Source organism: Cephus cinctus, unplaced genomic scaffold (assembly GCF_000341935.2).
Source record: "Cephus cinctus unplaced genomic scaffold, Ccin1 Ccin1_scaffold1623, whole genome shotgun sequence".
NCBI classification, from domain to species: domain Eukaryota; kingdom Metazoa; phylum Arthropoda; class Insecta; order Hymenoptera; family Cephidae; genus Cephus; species Cephus cinctus.
The window spans coordinates 40093-58223 of record NW_014333907.1 but is presented as its reverse complement, the minus strand read 5'-3'; the positions used below and the strand labels follow the sequence as shown (position 1 = coordinate 58223).

The 18131-nt window shown below is 35.8% G+C and overlaps 3 protein-coding genes across 7 annotated transcripts in view; 1 reads left to right on the top strand and 2 right to left on the bottom strand.

Annotated features, from left to right (window-relative positions):
* The first annotated feature begins 177 nt into the window (after window positions 1–177).
* Window positions 178–8721, top strand: LOC107273482 (endoribonuclease Dcr-1). Of its 2 annotated transcripts, none has more exons than XM_015751732.2 (23): window positions 178–661; window positions 766–881; window positions 939–1098; window positions 1169–1464; window positions 1520–1882; window positions 1956–2110; window positions 2179–2402; window positions 2499–2682; window positions 2763–2941; window positions 3026–3177; window positions 3255–3396; window positions 3466–3696; window positions 3779–3958; window positions 4021–4234; window positions 4303–4475; window positions 4543–4721; window positions 4786–5039; window positions 5103–6253; window positions 6327–6899; window positions 6985–7216; window positions 7290–7510; window positions 7623–7788; window positions 7857–8721. In XM_015751732.2, the coding sequence occupies exons 1-23, from the start codon at window positions 602–604 to the stop codon at window positions 8102–8104; spliced, it is 5853 nt and encodes a 1950-aa protein (XP_015607218.1). In that variant the 5' UTR covers window positions 178–601; the 3' UTR covers window positions 8105–8721. The 2 variants fall into 2 exon arrangements, with proteins under 2 accessions (XP_015607218.1, XP_015607216.1); XM_015751730.2 differs by having other exon boundaries at window positions 179–661; window positions 4294–4475.
* A 2-nt stretch (window positions 8722–8723) lies between these two features.
* On the bottom strand, window positions 8724–10456 carry LOC107273484 (tubulin epsilon and delta complex protein 1). Of its 4 annotated transcripts, none has more exons than XM_025090836.1 (5): window positions 10083–10456; window positions 9936–10011; window positions 9620–9849; window positions 9390–9548; window positions 8724–9095 (listed from the first exon to the last, which is right to left on the bottom strand). In XM_025090836.1, exons 1-5 carry the CDS (start codon window positions 10242–10244, stop codon window positions 8754–8756), a joined length of 969 nt encoding a protein of 322 aa, XP_024946604.1. In that variant the 5' UTR covers window positions 10245–10456; the 3' UTR covers window positions 8724–8753. The 4 variants fall into 4 exon arrangements, with proteins under 4 accessions (XP_024946604.1, XP_024946602.1, XP_024946603.1 ...); XM_025090834.1 differs by having other exon boundaries at window positions 9210–9548; window positions 10083–10328; XM_025090835.1 differs by having other exon boundaries at window positions 9210–9545; window positions 10083–10322.
* Window positions 10457–13432: 2976 nt separating this feature from the next.
* The window catches only part of LOC107273488 (pikachurin), a gene marked incomplete at its 5' end in the record, with an annotated part of 43974 nt that continues 39275 nt past the window's right edge, over window positions 13433–18131 (bottom strand). Inside the window, 1 exon segment of the mRNA XM_015751746.1 lies at window positions 13433–18084. Coding sequence (XP_015607232.1) covers window positions 17936–18084 — 149 coding nt within the window.

Here is an 18131-nt window from a genome sequence, read left to right as displayed (position 1 = left end):
AAAACCGTAGCGTTGTGCATCTCCCTACTCATCTCTGCCGTAGCGTTGTGCATATCCCTACTCATCTCTGTTTTTCATACCCTAGATCATGGCTAGATCTATGGTGAATGTTGGTGATGTTGGTCAGATGCATGTAGACTAGAGTAGAGGAGTCCTATCTCTGTACATAAGGTATGATACCGAAAAGCTGTTAAAATTGAGGTTGTCCGAAACGACACTTGCGGCGCTGACTCCGCTAGTGAAACCGCCGATGGTGGGGAGAGTACCGGGCGAAAAGATATACATATATATATAATCTACATGGCTTCTAATCTATACATAGGTTAGTTATTGACAACAGCGACGTCATCGGCGAAATAGTGAATTTCTTATTTCGACGCATTTCTGGTGTCATTTTTTCGTTGATTCCCCTATTAGAGATAGGACTGGATGGGACTCCTCTACTCTAGTCTCCATGGTCAGATGTTTGAAATAACCTAACACGATTAAAACGTTTGACAGAATAGTTCTCCAAATGTTAGGAATCGTGTATAAAGTTGCTATCAAAATATAATAGAAATATTGTAAAAAACGGAGATTGATTATTCAAGCCATAGTTTCCATGGCATTTCCGTTGAACGATCAGGTTTACACGAAGTCTTTCACTCCTAGAGAGTACCAAGTGAGTGTGATGAAAATGATACTGGTCAAATGATTCAGATTTCGTTAAATCTTAGATGGTAATTTACATTTTCATATTAAATAGTATAATTTGCTTATCCATAGGTGGAACTTTTGTACGCAGCAAAGGAGAGAAATATAATAGTATGCTTAGGGAAATATTCTGAGCAGACTTTCATAGTCATTAAGTTAATTCAAGAATTAGCAACCAATAACAGAAGGTAATGTATATTAAAATGGTAAATTTGAACATGCTATTAATAAAAAATATTCTGCAGATCTATAGCCGAAGGTGGTAAAAGAGCAATTTATATTTTGAAGGAGTTTGATAAATGCATAATAAAGGCCACTTATGTTCAGCAATTGACTGATTTAAAAGTACTAGTCTGCAATGAAAACCCTGGAAAAGAATTTATGGATGATTTTACCAATACTAATGTAAGTGAAATTATCTGAGAGGTATTTATTATTAACATTAAAAATGTTATGTATATTTAATTAAATGTAGGTATTGGTCACAACATCAGATGTGTGTGCACATCTGTTGCAAGTACAAAATATTCTTCCCAGTCAGATAAACTTAGTAGTAGTTGATCAGTGTCATGCATCTTTAAAAGATGGTGATCTGAATATTGTCTTGCAAACCTTTTTATCATGTAAGAATGGGCCTAGAATTATTGGTCTTGCTGTGCCTCTATTTAATTTAACTGAAGAACCTGGAGTATTAGGATTGGAGATAGAAAAGGTAGAAAATACCTTCTACTGTGAGGTTGAGACTGCTAGTGACATTCTTTCTATATTACGGTAAGTTTTTATAACTTATGTTAAATGAGATCTAATATTAAGCTATTGATAACAGTTACAGTCCAAAGCCAAAGGAGTATATAGTAGAATATAAAGACGGCGAAAAAGGAAACCTTCATGAGGCTTTAGAAAATTGTGCCGTGCATGCTATGGAATTTTTACGTGATCATCGTTATGATCCAACAGAAATATATAATGAGGAATTTCTTGAGGATATACAAAAGATTCCTGATCCAACAGACAAGCCTTGTGAAATGATAGAGGATTTCTTATACGTTTTAAGAACATTGGGGCCTTGGTGCGCCGATCGCGCAGCCCTAGCACTCTTAATACTGACAGAAAAACTGAAAGTCAAAACTCCTTATGAACGTCATTATCTGTTGTTTAATGTGGTGGCATCGGTATTTATAAAGATTCGGTAAATAATACATTTGGTGGTTGGGAAATTATCAAAACAAATTGAATGCTTTTACATTTTTTTTTATTGTTAGGGCTCTTTGTGAAAGTGAATTCGAAGGATTGAGTGAAAGGGAAAGAATCTATCAATTTTCAATGCCAAAAGTCCACCGCCTGCTGAAAATTCTAAAAACTTATACTCCATTTCATTCCAAGGATTCACATAACATTGACAATAAAGCAAATAACGGTAAGTAAGTAGAATAATGTTTCACATATAATTATTTTTTTATCCTTCACCCTATGAATACTTAACAGATGCTAATGTTAAAACTGAAAGTAATAAAGAACTTATACCTATAAGAGAAAATCATATGCATTTTCGAAAATTTGGAAGTAATTGGAGACCACATGAAGAAGGATATAAGAGGTCACCGAAATCTCTCCGTCACTTACGTAGCGTTACAGACCCTGATCTCTTATGCGGAGTGATATTTGTCGACAGGGCTTTCACTGCAAAAATCTTATTCTATTTATTAAACGTACGTTAGTTTTCTGTTGCAACATATTAGAATTGTATAAAAACAAACAATGCCTGTAATCCTTTCGATATGACATTAAGGAAGAAAATGTTATAGGAAGTGTGCAAACATGATCAGGATTTACACTTCCTGTCACCGTTATATACGATCGAGAAGACTGTAGATGATATGAGTTATGCACGTGACGTGGAAATGGAACACAGAAAGCAGGAAGAAGTTTTAAAACGGTTTAGAATTCACGAGTGTAATCTTTTAATTGCGACTTCTATATTAGAAGAAGGTTGGTATTCATTAAAAACTACAAAACATTAGGCTGGAGATTCATGATACTTTATAATTATTTACTCTTTGTTTATAAAGGTATTGATATTCCAAAATGTAACTTTGTTATGAGATACGACTTTCCAAAGAGTTATCAGTCATACGTGCAATGTAAGAGTAGAGCCAGAGCGATAGATGCACTCCATGTATTATTAGTACCTGAAAAGGAATCCAAAATATGTGTCTGGCGACTTGCTCAATATCACTACATCGAAAAGGTTCGTTAATTTTCTATTTCTCAGGATAGGCAAATCTTATTGCATATAGTGACCGAATAGGCGGAGTACAAATCTCTTTCATAGATCCTATTAACAAAATGCTCGAACAAGGAGCCAACGGAGGAGGAAGAACTCGAAGCTGATAAATATGCAGCTATGATACCACAGTACAAACCACTGGATGTTGATGACGCTCCCAGTGTCTCATTTAACTCTGCTATTTCACTAGTGAATAGGTACGACAAAAGAGCCCACTAGGAAGATGTTGGCAAGTATCCACTATATATTAAAAAATATTAAAAATTTTTTTTAGATATTGTGCCAAGTTACCCAGTGACACTTTTACGAGATTAACTCCTGAGTGGTTTATAGACACAGTCGATATAGACAATACAATTATGTATATTTGTTCTTTGAGACTCCCTATTAACTCACCTGTAAAATACGTTGTTTCTGTGAGTATAATTTCTATTTTTGAGGAATATTTTATGTCTGATCTGATGTATTGTTTTTAAATATCGTAGTCGTACCCAATGCCAAATAGAGCAATGGCCCGACGCCTGGCAGCATTACAATTGTGCGTAAAATTACACAGAGAGAATGAGATTGATGATAATCTATTACCAATTGGTAAAGAAAATTTTAAAGCTAAGCCTGAGGATGCAGAAGTACCGGCTTTGCCAGATGAGAGTAAAGCGGATTTTTCTGAAGCTCGACCTGGTACGACAAAACGTAGACAATATTATTATAAGAAGGTACATTTTGATTTCCTGTATTTTTACATACATATACGTATATTTAAAAAAAAATAAAATTATCTGAATATTGACTTTTTAGACTGCTGAAGCATTAACAGATTGCAGACCCATAATAGGAGTACCTTCCTATTTGTATCATATTAATATGATGCTAAGTTGTCCGTTACCAGAGGAGCAAAACACAAGAGGTCGGCGCATTTATCCTCCAGAAGAATCCGCTATTGGATTTGGCATTTTAACTTTAAAGGAAATCCCTAAGGTATTTATTGAGTATATCACTAATTTAGTTGACTTGTGTAAAACAAAGTTTTTTGCTTTCAGCTATGCCCATTTCCAATTTACACGAGATCGGGAGAAGTACACGTAAAATTAAAACTTAGTAAAGAGACAGTAATATTAGATGAAGTGCAAATAGAAAGAGTTGCGGCTTTCCTTAATTATACATTTACTAACGTTTTAAGATTACAGAAGTATTTGATGTTGTTCGATCCAAACGCCTCAGAAAATTCTTACATCATAGTTCCTGTAAAAACAGGTTAGTGCTTGTTATTTAACATAGAGTTTACATTTTTTGTATCTCTGAATTAATTTTAGTCATAACAGAGAATGGACCTGATGTGAATGTAGACTGGGATTTTCTTGATTGTATTTATAAAAATCGAAATACTGTACCTAATCAAGTTCCTGAAAAAGATAGGAAGTATTTTAAATTTGATCCCAGCAAGTATCACGATGCTGTTATAATGCCATGGTATAGGAATCAAGATCAACCACAGGTACTCCATTAGTAACACCTAAGTAAAAATTAATATGTTTAATTTATAATTTAATATTCTTGTGCAGTATTTTTATGTTGCTGAAATTTGTGGCAACTTGAACCCAAAGTCTTCGTTTCCTGGTGCGGATTACAGTACATTTGAAGAATATTATTTAAAGAAATATAATATACAGATACAAAATCTCAATCAACCTTTATTAGATGTAGATCATACGTCAGCTAGATTGAACTTCCTTACACCCAGGTCAGCATCACGTAAAGGGAAGAAAATAAAAATAGTAGTGTTTCTAAGTTTACGTCTTTTTTAGATATGTTAATCGTAAGGGAGTGGCTCTGCCAACTAGTAGCGAAGAAACGAAAAGAGCCAAACGTGAGAATTTAGAACAAAAACAGATTCTAGTTGCGGAATTATGTGCAATACATCCATTTCCGGCTTCCTTATGGAGACAGGCTGTATGCCTACCTTGTATCCTTTACAGAATTAATGCATTGCTTCTTGCAAATCAAATACGATGTCAAGTAGCACGGACAATAAATTTAGGCCAAGTACATCTGAATTCAAGTAAGTTTCAAATAATAATTATATTCTTATACGATCTATTTATTTAATGACATTATTACTTAGATTTCGAGTGGCCACCGTTAGATTTTGGTTGGAGCTTAGCTGAAGTATTAAAGAAATCAAAAGAGACTGAAAAAGCTAATGAATCTAAGAATGAAGCAGTTCGAAATAACATTGACGTTGATAAAAGTTCCATTAGTGATAAGATTGAAAATAAATTAGCATATGACAAAGATAGTTTAGACGAATCAGCAATATCTAAAGAAACCATTGACCCTGAGCTAGAGGAAATTGAGGAATCAAAAGATAATGAATTAGAAATTGGCACTTGGTCCAATGAAATGGCTATGAATTCAATGGAATTTAATTCTGAAAATATTAAATCCTTCCCCATGAATTTGACAGTATTACAGCCAGATTTTAGTTGGAATGATATTCGATATGGTTCTCCAGCATGTGATTCTGATCTGGACGGTTACGAATCAGATGATACTTGTAGCGAGGGATTAATTGATTTTTCTGATGAAAGTGAAGATGAAAGTAGAGGTTTACGAATAGCGTACATGGGAGAAAATGTCGCGGAAGCTGTGGAAGATGAGAATCAAATTTGCAAACGAGAAATCAATAAAAAGATCTTGGACCTTCTCGAGGTCGAGAGAAGTTCAGATGAGAATACTTGGACCTGTCTCGAGAATATGAACGATTCCTTGTTGGAAAAACATAAAGCGACACACTATGAGTTTGCACAAAAGAAAGAAAGGGAGATCATTGACAATGGTTCTTTTATATCCGGTTCCGATGAAATCACAATTAAAAGAAAAAATTCTCTCAACAATCAAGCTGATGGGAAAGAACCGAACGCTAAGTATACAGAATATATTGCTAAGGTAGTCGAAAATTTTAAAAATGAAGTATTAAAGAAAAAGCATGAAGTAGCGCCTGTGAAAAAGCGACCGAGCACATCCGCCCTGACATTTCATAAAGAGGAAAGTTTATTCAGTTTCGATTATCAACCAGAATTAAAAGGACATCCAGGTCCAAGTCCTAGCTTGATACTACAGGCATTAACGATGTCTAATGCTAATGATGGTATCAATCTAGAACGATTAGAAACAATAGGCGATTCTTTTCTAAAATACGCTATTACTACATATTTATATTGTACTTATGATAATATACACGAAGGGAAATTGAGCCACCTTCGTTCAAAGCAGGTATGTCATTCATCTTGACAAGTTATTCATTCTAACTCTCTTACGATATCTGCGCACGTTATTTTTCTTTCAGGTAAGCAATTTGAACCTTTATCGACTGGGACGACAAAAAATGCTTGGAGAAAGTATGATAGCAACAAAATTTGAACCTCATGATAATTGGCTGCCACCCTGTTACTACGTACCTCGAGAATTGGAACAAGCGTTAATCGAATCTGGTGTGCCATCCACGCTTTGGAATCAGGCAGACATTCCAGCTCTTCAAGCTGTCAATCCAACTGACATCACTCAGTTGGTTCGCGAGACGGAGCACAAGTTAGGAATCATGAGAATCGAGCTAGATAAAAATGAAAGCTGTTTAACAAATGATCTAGATACTTTTCGGTGTTTTATACCGTATAATCTAATCACACAGCATAGTATCCCAGACAAAAGCATAGCCGATTGCGTGGAAGCATTAATTGGAGCATACTTAATTGCTTGCGGCCCCAGGGGTGCTTTACTTTTTATGGCCTGGTTAGGAATTCATGTCTTACCAACGGAAGAAGTGTGTATATTTCAGGATACTGAACCTGTAGAAAGATATCCTGGGAGTACGCCATACGTTAAAAGAATAAATGAGTATGGTAAAACCATATGGACACAGGTTAGCTACTAATTAATGTTAAATATATATTTTAAACAAACTATTAATTAGTTATGTGTATGCAATTTTCTGTTTTATGTTACAGATACGCTATGGCAAATTAGAGGAACCACAATATCCTTTACTGAGACACACGCCTGATCCGGAACGCGAATTGAAAACGATGCTTGATGGATATAATCAGTTAGAGGAAAATATAGGATACAAATTTCAGGATACGAGTTACCTTTTGCAAGCTTTCACCCACGCATCTTATCAACCAAACAGGTTGACAGACTGTTATCAGCGTTTGGAATTCTTAGGAGATGCTGTACTAGGTATTACATGAATTTCATTCGTTTTTTATTACTCGATGTTAATATGGAGAAGCTAACTAATTTTGATAATTAGATTATTTAATAACAAGACACTTATATGAGGATTCGCGACAACACTCCCCGGGTGCTTTGACGGATTTAAGATCAGCTCTGGTGAATAATACTATATTCGCCTCGTTGGCTGTTCGATGTGGATTTCATAAATATTTTCGTCATCTGTCACCTGGATTAAGTGTTGTTATCGATCGATTTGTCAGGATTCAAGAAGAAAATGGTCATTCTATTAGTGAGGAGGTAAGGACTGACTTGACTAATATTAAGTTCATGAAGTAACTTAAACGGTGAACCATTAATTGCGATATATATATATATTATGATCAAGTATAAAATAATATTATGATCTTAGTATTATTTGATTGGAGAAGAAGAATGTGAAGAGGCTGAAGATGTGGAAGTACCAAAGGCATTGGGTGACGTCTTCGAGTCTTTGGCTGGTGCAATATACCTAGACAGTGGAATGTCTCTCGACGCAGTTTGGAGTGTCTATTACAGAATAATGAAGTCCGAAATTGGTGCGCAATCTATTTACTTATATTTTTTATCTCATAACATTTTATAAAACATCTATCATGTTCTGTAGAGCAATTCAGTACCAATGTTCCTAAATCACCAATTCGGGAGTTACTGGAGTTGGAACCCGAGACCGCAAAGTTCGGAAAACCTGAGAAACTTGCTGATGGACGTAGGGTTCGTGTAACCGTAGACGTTTTTGGGAAAGGGTCCTTTAAAGGAATTGGGAGAAATTACAGAATCGCTAAGTGCACGGCAGCTAAATGTGCGTTAAAGAAATTAAAAAGGATACAGGGCTATCCGAGAGAAAAACTATGACCCCCGTTTCTAGTGTAATTTAATTCCGAAAGTCAAATGTCTAATTGAAAAAAGTTGTCTCTTTGAAAGTCGATAAAATACTATGAAAACGTTGTGTTCACAATTGTATTTAAGAATTCGTAATGTATGGGACAATCCAATGGGACTGGCCTGGGATATCGTTAATTTGGATCTAATACAGAAATATATGTAGATGTATATGTGTACTAACGACAATGACAAAACAAAATGTATATTTTGAATGGGAACAAACAGACGCACAAAAATTTCTTACGTGTCATAACTCTATCATTGCACATTTCAAGATAATAATTATTGCAATTATGCTGCTAAACATCGAATAGAATTAATCTTCCAAAGATACATATGTGTATTTATTATTGTACTATGTACTTTCTGTTGACCAGAATAAGAATTGTTTGACTGGGTCAATTTTTTTGATAATCTTTAGCACGTACTGAAATTTAATACACTAGTCGTTTTTTCAACGATATATATTGAATTATATAGATAATTAGTAAGTAAAAAAACGATGAAATATGACGGTTATTACACAATCTTAATGTAATTTTTATAACGTGAATGGAGAAATAAAATGAATAAACGGTTTTGCGAAATATTATTTCTATTTTTATGAATGTTTAATCGATTATGCTTCAATACAATTTGGAATAGCACTTAACAGTTCGTTTAATTGATTCGTCAATATTTTCTTCTTTTCTTCCAGTTCAGTTTCTGTCTGTTCTAAATGTGCTTTTGTTTCTAACATCCAATCTTCAGTTTCTGTAGCGTTATGCATAGTTCGTAAATAACGAGAAGCATATTGCCAATCGATATTTGATTTCTTGGTTGAAATACTTGTACGTTTTAGATTTCGCAAATTGCACTTTGTTAATTGACGTAGCAAACAAATAAATTTTATTAATTCATTTTGATTGTCCTGTGTGAATTCACTGGCTCTACATTTCTTATGCTCATCAATTACAGTTATCTGAAAGAATTTTTATATTTAAATTACTTTGTTATGAAATTTTATTTTGTAATCACGCTCCTATGTTAGTTATAGAAAAAAAATGTATGCAAATATTTATGACTTGAACCTAACCATCCAATCAAAGAATATATGTTTTTTTTTATTCCATTTTGCATGCGTATCAAGCATTACTGCTAAATTATGTAATTCGTGCAATATTTGTTCATCTTTTAATGGGGTGTCCTTATTCTGTACAGACAATCGCTTTGTTAATGCCATTTCCGACACACTTAAATGTGGTAAACCACTTGCATTTATGCTGGTTGCATGGACTTTTGCAGTCAACTTAATTTTTTCATTGACTAGTTCTGTGATTCCTTTCATATTGTGATTTATTTTACCACTGATGTGCATAATATTATTTATTTGGGCATTTAAAGATGGTAAGTGTTCACTTTCAGAAACATCCTGCTGAAAAAAATTGCATTGGTGTAATTGGTATCTTAAGAAATATACTTTGGTTTAATCAGTCGTGTACTTACTTCTGATATATCAACAGAAGAATATTCTCTCCCTAAGTTACTGCTAGCAATTTTCTTTCTAACTATGTCTTTCAAAACGCTGTGAGCTCCAAGCAGCCAAGCAAAGGCCAAGATTAGTTCTCTAGAACTGCAGTCATCCGATGGAAGCAGGGAATAAAAGTTTACTGCAGTGTATTGTAAGTAAGCAAAGTTTAATTTCACTGTTGTAAATTTATCTGCAATACAAATATCTAAGATGACATTTGCAAAAGAAATTCGTGAACAAATAATACATAGAACAAACAAAATTTCATACTACGAAGAAATGAAAACAAACCGAATTTGACATTTTCCTGATCTTCATCCAAAGCGTAACAACTCAAGGTATATAATGCATTCCATAACGCTCTGACCTGGAAAAACAATTAAAAATGAATAAAATGCAAGTTAAAACTTAGAAAACAATAATTTCACTAAAACTCACAGTGTCATCTGATTTTTTGTCAAATTTAGATAGTCTGAAATGTTCTGGTTTAAGCGCAACATTAGCAGCTGTATCTAAATGTTTGCATAATAGCGCAATGACAGTTTTAATGTCAGACATTTCAATACAAATTTTGGCGGTACAAAATATTTGTAATAGCATGTAGATTGGTCAGGGATGGACACTCTCACTCTGACCGTTGAGTGTAGATAGGTATAGAGGTGCGGAGGACGTGGTGGGGGTATGTCAAGCATATACTATAGTAAAATTTTAGTTCCAATCCCGGCGGGTAGATGGCGCCCCGAAAATCCCAAGCTATCTTGTGGCGCTGCGTATGAGTGGGGATTTGTACTAAAAGAGACTGTAGCGCACACGCGCAAATTGTTTGCAAGAAACAAGCACCATTTGCTCCGAGTGACATTAATAATAAAGTACATGATGCTGGTCGATAGGCAAGGCATTGGGTTAGGAGGCTAGAAATGTGTGGTTCGAGACTCTTCGTCGGAAGTTTTTTTTTCTTCTTCTGGACATTATGATTTTTTTTTTAAATACAAGGTATTAAAGAGGTTGAAGCGCTTCACGCCGGTCAAATCATGTTTCTTGTGTTATTAATGTCACTCGGAACAAATGGTGCTTGTTTCTTGCAAACAATTTGCGCGTGCGCGCTACAGTCTCTTTTAGTACAAATTCCCACTCATACGCAGCGCCACAAGTAGCTTGGGATTTTCGGGGCGCCATCTACCCGCCGGGATTGGAACTAAAATTTTACTATAGTATATGCTTGACATACCCCCACCACGTCCTCCGCACCTCTATACCTATCTACACTCAACGGTCTTACATACAGGTCTTGCAACTCGCCAAATTTTCAGCGGTAGGGGTAGTCGTCTTAAAGAAGCCGGGTGCATTTTAACTTTTAGTCACAAGCGTCGCTGTGATCGAGTGACCTCTTATCTATCTCACTTTACAATCGGCTGTGGGAGAGAGAAATAGGAACGGATCGCTTGATCGCAACGCCTCTTGTGGTCATGAGGCGAAATGAAAGATGCCTCTTTAAGAAGACTACCCCCTCCATGGAAGTTGCAAGATCTGTATGTGCCTGTATGTAAGACCGTGTTCTGACCCGTATGTCAAGCACATGTCCTTTACAGAGACGAGTAGGAAGATGCACAATGCTACGGTTTTAGGTGATACTAAAAACATGGCGCTAAATAGTAGCATCGAGTCCGGGAGCAGGATTTTATGATCATCGCCTCCGTCGACAATGCGAATCCCGTCGTAGCCGAGCTAAACGTGAACACGAACGTGTAGCTTGGCGGGCAGAGGTTCTCCGCTACTCACCGAAACTCACCAAAGCAACCCTTAGAACGAGACCGGGAACTATAGAACTTCTCAGGAACTATTGAAATAGCCTATTGTTGAAACATTTTTAAGACATTTTTAAGAAAGTGCGGTGCCACCTGGAAACCCGTATAGCACCTCAATTTTTGAAAAATGTTTCATCAACAGGCTTTCTCAATAGTTCTTGAGAAGTATGCTAAATCAAAATCTCGCAGAATATACGGAATAGAAACAAATTTTAGTGAAGTTGTACAATATCGAAAATAAATTGCGTTCAAATTGAAATATTAATAAATTAAGTGTTTGGAGCATTAAAATAATTAATTAAATCAATAAAGTAAAATATTAACACTTAGAAATTGGAAATTCTAGTCAAGCATATTTAGAAGTACTGGAAGTTGTCCAAAATTGTGTGCGCGCAAATTCGTCGCGCAGAATTCGGCGAGTCGGAGCAGGCGAAGAGTGGGGGGAGCGTTTGAGGCAGTGTCCGGACTCGGAGCGCTCATTCTTCCACGAGCCGGTCTCTTATACTGGTCTCTTGGAAACACCCTTTATATCCATTTCCAACCTTTTTGTTCTTCCGTATTTATTTCTTCTTTACTTTCTCATTTATCTCTTACCTTATTTCTTCTCTACTTTTATACCCCTATTCCTTACTTTTCTACTTTTTAACTTCTTTATTCTATCTTCTCGTTTCACTCTGTTCCCTCTCACTTTCCATTGTCCTTGTCTTGCTTGTCCTATTCCTTTGGTCTGGTCGAGCATATTCATTCGAGTAGTCATACAAGGGTAGTCACCCTGTTAGAGTAGCTACACGTAAAGACCATGGTGTCGGGGGTTGCCCTTCCGCCTCATCCGCTGAGCTTGCTCAGTGGGTCGGGCCCAAGTTGTGGCCGCAACAGGACCTTATGGGTCTCCCGACGAGGGCCTTGAGCCCCCTTAGGGTATCTACGGCCATGGTCTTTCGTATAGTGAATCTAATCAGAGTGTCTAGCTCTCGCGTATTTAGTATAATTTGTTCGCTTTGCTAAAAACGCTCCAATATGTCGTTGACCCTCGAGCACTCGTGTGGGTAGAGACGATCCTATGTGCCGGCGGGGAGGTCGTGCGGGGTAGTCCGTTTCCTTGTTTCCTCAGTCCTTACCATCTCTCTTCTTCACACTTTCTTTTTGACAATCTTCCTTCTTTTCCCTTCAACAACATCTTCCATGCTATCACCAAACGTTTCTACTCTATTTTTTAAGTTTCCTATTCTTTCCCATGTCTCCATCTTTCTTCTCCTAGCTTGTTAAAAAGTCCTTTGGAAAAGGAAAAGTCCAAAGTAGTAGCGCATATAAACATACCACACGTATATTATATTGCAGTGAAATATTTAAAATATATATCTAATGGCATTGTTATTACTAATCTTTCGCAGGCTATATACGCACATCTGTACTTTGTATACTGTATCATGAATGCGTTTGTCGAATAAAATATCTTTAAACACTTATACACCTTGATATTCTTTTGCCCTCTGCCAATATCCCAGAGTATGAATGAGTTCTCTCTCTTACTCTCCTCCGTCCTAACAGCATCCTTCTCCTTTTTCTCCTCCTTTTCCCTTATGCTTTGACACTTTGGTAATGTTAAGTATACGTTAACTTGATTGTAATTGTACTTTGTAATGAGTATATCTCATACGTGTAGAGACGTTAAGTGTAGTATTTTTCCATATGATTTTCCCAGAAAATCTTTCAAATTTTAGTTCCGTATATCAGATAGAGGGCGCTTCCGAATGCCGATTTCTCCAATAAATTTGTCAAATTTTAGTTCCGTATATCAACGATTGGAGGCGCTGAGTCATTTTCAATAATACCTGAAAGATTCTTAGGCAGCAAGGGATACATGAAGAATTGCAAAAAGTGCGAGCTCGTTACGTCGGTGCTTCGGTCCTTCTCGCATTCCTGTCGGTCCCCACTACTAACGCATCAAAAGAAATTAACAAATAATAAAAAAAAATCTTTTCCTGCTTTACAAAATTTCATCTTTATTGATGCTTTTGACAACGTGGGTTGAAACAACACACACTTGCTCATTTAGTCGGTACGCGACATCAATGTCACAACAAAGGGACTTTTTTACGTTATAATCCATAAAGCAGGAGACCCCTTGAAAAACACTGATCTCGCGGACCAACGATAGTCCATATGGAATTATACCGCTGGGTGTACGAACATACATATAATTTCACAAAGAATTCCATGTGATAGTGAGTTTATAATTACGTCAGCATCCTTAACGAAGGTAAAATCTGACATAACGAAAAGACAGTTTTAAGTTTTCTCTTCACGGTTTTTCTCCTCGTCTCGCAGTTTCACTTCTTTAAGGCGCCACGGAAGTAAAGACGCCATCATGGCTTTTGGGCATAAATTTCATGTACAAACATAGAAGACACGTTCCCTACGTGAATAATGAACTTATGGCAATGCTCTTGAGTTCATCTTAATTATTTAAAGAACTTACATAATTAAATTCTATTGCCTGATCCATGACACAACGAAAAGTTGAAGTGACGTATAGGACGCTCGTTTTGATCCGTTTTAACGATAAAACTACACGCGACTATAAGCGTGTGAATCAAAGAAAAAAATTCCAATCGAGTTATGTTTCACTATTATTTAACCAACTTATATGATAATATATAAGGACTTTGGATATACATATCTCGGTCGGGTAGCTTAGACTCTTGTAATAGACTTTGCAGATGGACATAATAGAAATAGTTAATGTAGCATCATATATTAATTATAGTATCCCATAATAATATATTTATTACCTATTATATACTTAATATGTATGATTTTTTCCTGCTTTCCTCAATATATTACTTTTTCCTTGCTTTTACCTCGTGCCTCCTGACTGTGTGTGAGATGATAGTTAGGAGACTGTGTTAAGTTTAAGTACCATACATCACGACATATTTATCATCCTTATCAGCCTTATTATATACTGCTCATTACATTCTGCATTAAATCTTCCATCCAATTACCGAGCAAGTGATATCGATACGCTCACAATTTTACTATCTCCTGATTGAAATTCTTTCTCATCAAGAGAAGTGCTTCGAGTCCAGAGGGATTCAATACTAATGGGTAAAATAAATTTAAGCGTTAAATTATTAGGGAGGATTGAGAATAAAAAAAGAGGATGAATACATCCCCTGAAACAATCGGACGATCAACCTTGCATAGATTTTCATTACTGGCGACAGAATAAAGAAAAAATCTAATCGAATTACCATCGTCATCAATTAATCAGTGATCGATCAATTGTATTTGAACGAGTGCATACAATGCATACATAAACTCACACGTACACATAGTAATTATAATTAGAGCTTGTATAATCTGTAGCCAGTCCTTTGGATGATACAATTTTTATATAAACTCGCATGGCACTGCAATTCCATGAGGAAAGGGAACGGAGCATATTATTCGTGAACAGTGTAGTCGACTTTCGTGGCATTAGCTACTCTCAAGTATCGGTATTGAAAAGTAATGATTTCATATATAAAAAGGGATAAACGAATATATCAGTTAGGATACAAAATTATAAGTATGCGGTTTAAATCAGACGCACGGTCGTGTATTGCTAGTATCGTATAGGTACATTTATATTATTTTACACCGGACAGTGTTTACGTACGATTTCTCTTGGACATTGTCAAAAGAATATATTCAGTTTGACGGTCCACATACTCGCTTTCATTCTTTTCTCTCTTGTTCTTCTCTCTCTCTCTCTCTCTCTCTGTAAATATTTATAGGTATTTATATATATATTTATCTAAATGTATAGTTCTTTTTCTCTGTGAAACTGTACATTCGCATGACGTAAATCAATGTAAATGGTTACAACGACCGTAGGAGGGAGATTTATTTTTTTTCTTTTCTTCTTCTCGAAAAGCTGTAGTTATAATATTTTTGTATTGCTCTCTACGACATTCAAATATTCAGCCAGACGCGAGACGACGTTCACTGCACTCAGAATTAGTATTAAAAAAATGAGAAACTATTGAAAGAAGAAATTATCAGTTTTCTTTGTTTTATTTTAATTCCTCGTGTACTGTTCTTATTATGTCCATATTATATTTCTCACGGTACATATATGGATCTAGAATAAGTCATTCAATTAGTATCCAAGTTGCAAGCTGAGATTTTGAATAAAAACAATGTTCGTAACGATACTCTGATATAATAAGTAATGATAATTTACGTTCTTTGTGAATTAAGCGTACATACATTTCAAATGAAAAATTTACTTGATAAGCACGTAAATAGATTTTAAATAAAACTGAAGGTGCTGTGAAAATAGGCTAACGAAGTTACCGAGTGTGACTTACATCACTAACAATACCGAATAATTTATTTATCATATTTTAATCTCTACGTTAATTACCATTTACCTCTTTTTCATTAATATGTATTTATATATATAGTTTCAAGAAAATAACGCTTGTACAAAATTGACTATAGCCGATTGCTTCTATGATGTGTTACTGTGTCAAGGGGTCGACCGTTATAGAATTCTCTCGATAAAGTCGACAAATCGTTACGTCATTAATCTATTCGTTACATATTCTTTTTATTCTTCACCGTTTTTTCTTTTTATTGGATATGGCGTGTATACGTATTGACCTGGAATTCGTCCGACCGGTAATAATTCTTGAAAAATTATTTTGACCAAACTGGGCCAAAGATCATTCGATCGGACACGGAGAACATTATTTTTTATTCTCGTTCACTGAGAATTTTTCATGATAAATATGAATATTCTATCGTCCCATTACGTTCGTAATACAATTGCTAATTAATTTCCTAATGAAAGCGTAGACGTGCTTTCCTGAAAGTGGGATTGACTATCCAGATAATGTGTAATAATTATCGAGAAGCCCAATTCACTCTATTATTGCTATAAATAAACGATATCGAGCGACAGACTGTACAAACAGGTGTCAACTTTTTGATCAAAACTTTTTACTCCCAGCCAATTCAATTGGACTTGCACTATTATTCGTGCCCTTAATACGTAAAATAAATAATGAAAAAAAAAATTATTTTGATTTTTGGTCCAGTTTTTATCCGTCTCCATATGAAATTTCTTTACTTCGCGCAGAGCGACACGAAATTATTTGTTTATCTTTGCAAGGTTTTCTCCCCTTTAACAAGTAGTTGCCATTGTAATCAACCCCGTCTAAAAAATAAGAGTGCGTGGATGTATTTAAGCCATATACGTAAGCATGTGAATTCGATCAATTGCTCTCTAAAAAATCGTGAAAAATTTTACGTTACATATAAAAGTGGCAGATAAGTACATATAACTTCACTGGTAAAAATTGCGATGTGCCCGGACGTGAATACCGACTCGTATTGTGCAATACGAATATAAAGGTGCGACATTTGCTGTTTGAATTTTATAACGGGTTTCTCTCTTTTTCCGGTCGGAAGTGGCGATACAAAATTGACGCGGAGGGGTTTCTTCTCTATTAATCTGTTTCCTTAGGCCAAAAGCCGTCATCTCGTAGACGATGTGTCTCCTACGTAATATTTGCCCGGAGACGATCACCACCGACCAAATGATTTCTACCATGGCAACTTACTTAGAATAATAAATAATATATTTATATGTACACACAGAGAACGTACCATAGAATACACAAGCTCGTTTTTTTTTTCTTCGCGTTCCTTTTCAACGACAGCTCTCATTCATACGCACGCGTTACATGATGTAAACAACCATACAATATTACAAGTGCACGTTATTCGCACCACGTGTGAGTATCGAATAAACGATTTCATTGCAGTGCACTCCTGCAATTATATGACGAATATTTTTATTAAAAAATATTTCGGCTTTCCGAGACATCAATTTCCCGGTTAAAGGTCAAATTCGAATGACAGCGTTGTTACAAATAGGAGGCGTTAAGTCACATATCTACACACAATTATGCAATCAATAAAATAAGGAGTGATATAAAATTACGTAGGTAAAGTAATTAATGCAAATATCTGTTATTCCGAAAGCCGTTAATAAATAGCAGTAAAAATTATCAGAGCTGACAACCAAGAGAAAGATTACAGATAAAATCGACAATAACAACATGGAAGTTGCCACGGAAGAAAGCCTATCAAGGCGGATAGATCGGTGTATCAATTATTTTAATATTTACAAGAAGCTGACTAGAATCCGACAGTCGATCTATCCTCGAGGGTAGAGAAATTCACTACCTTTTAAAAACTCCTCACTTCGTAAGAGTCTGTACAAAATATGATTCGTCGGCCATGTCGACGTCATGATTAAGTGTAATCCGAACACGCCGACCGGTACGGAGAAGTTCGTAATTCCATAAAATGGCCGCTCTCCGTTCCTCGATTTCCAACGGAATTCACACTTCAACTTTTATTTTTTATTCATTAATTTTCATATCCTAACTTCGCGTGATATCCGGCCTCCTATTGCATATTCTGAAACACTCAGGGAATGCAGGAGTGAGTGTTAGTTGCCTGTTCCGGCGACAGCAGCGCCACTGAATAGTCGGAGTCCAATACCAGATCGCTGATGCAGCCTACGATGCCCTTTATATACCTTCCTCCCGTTGTCCTTACGATGTCCGGTGCACCACCTTAAATTAAAAAATTCAAGTTAAACGAAACCGAAGCGATACAACTT

What these genes read in the sequence shown, in the direction of transcription:
- LOC107273482 (XM_015751730.2), top strand. Translation starts at nt 602, where the DNA reads ATGGCATTTCCGTTGAACGATCAGGTTTACACGAAGTCTTTCACTCCT. An exon ending in GCTATTTCACTAGTGAATAG is followed by an intron (nt 3,178 to 3,254) that starts GTACGACAAAAG and finishes AATTTTTTTTAG; the next exon opens with ATATTGTGCCAAGTTACCCA. An exon ending in GACAATATTATTATAAGAAG is followed by an intron (nt 3,697 to 3,778) that starts GTACATTTTGAT and finishes TTGACTTTTTAG; the next exon opens with ACTGCTGAAGCATTAACAGA.
- LOC107273484 (XM_025090834.1), bottom strand. Translation starts at nt 10,244, where the DNA reads ATGCTATTACAAATATTTTGTACCGCCAAAATTTGTATTGAAATGTCT. An exon ending in TCAGGAAAATGTCAAATTCG is followed by an intron (nt 9,850 to 9,935) that starts GTTTGTTTTCAT and finishes ATGTCATCTTAG; the next exon opens with ATATTTGTATTGCAGATAAA. An exon ending in ATATATTCTTTGATTGGATG is followed by an intron (nt 9,096 to 9,209) that starts GTTAGGTTCAAG and finishes AAATTCTTTCAG; the next exon opens with ATAACTGTAATTGATGAGCA.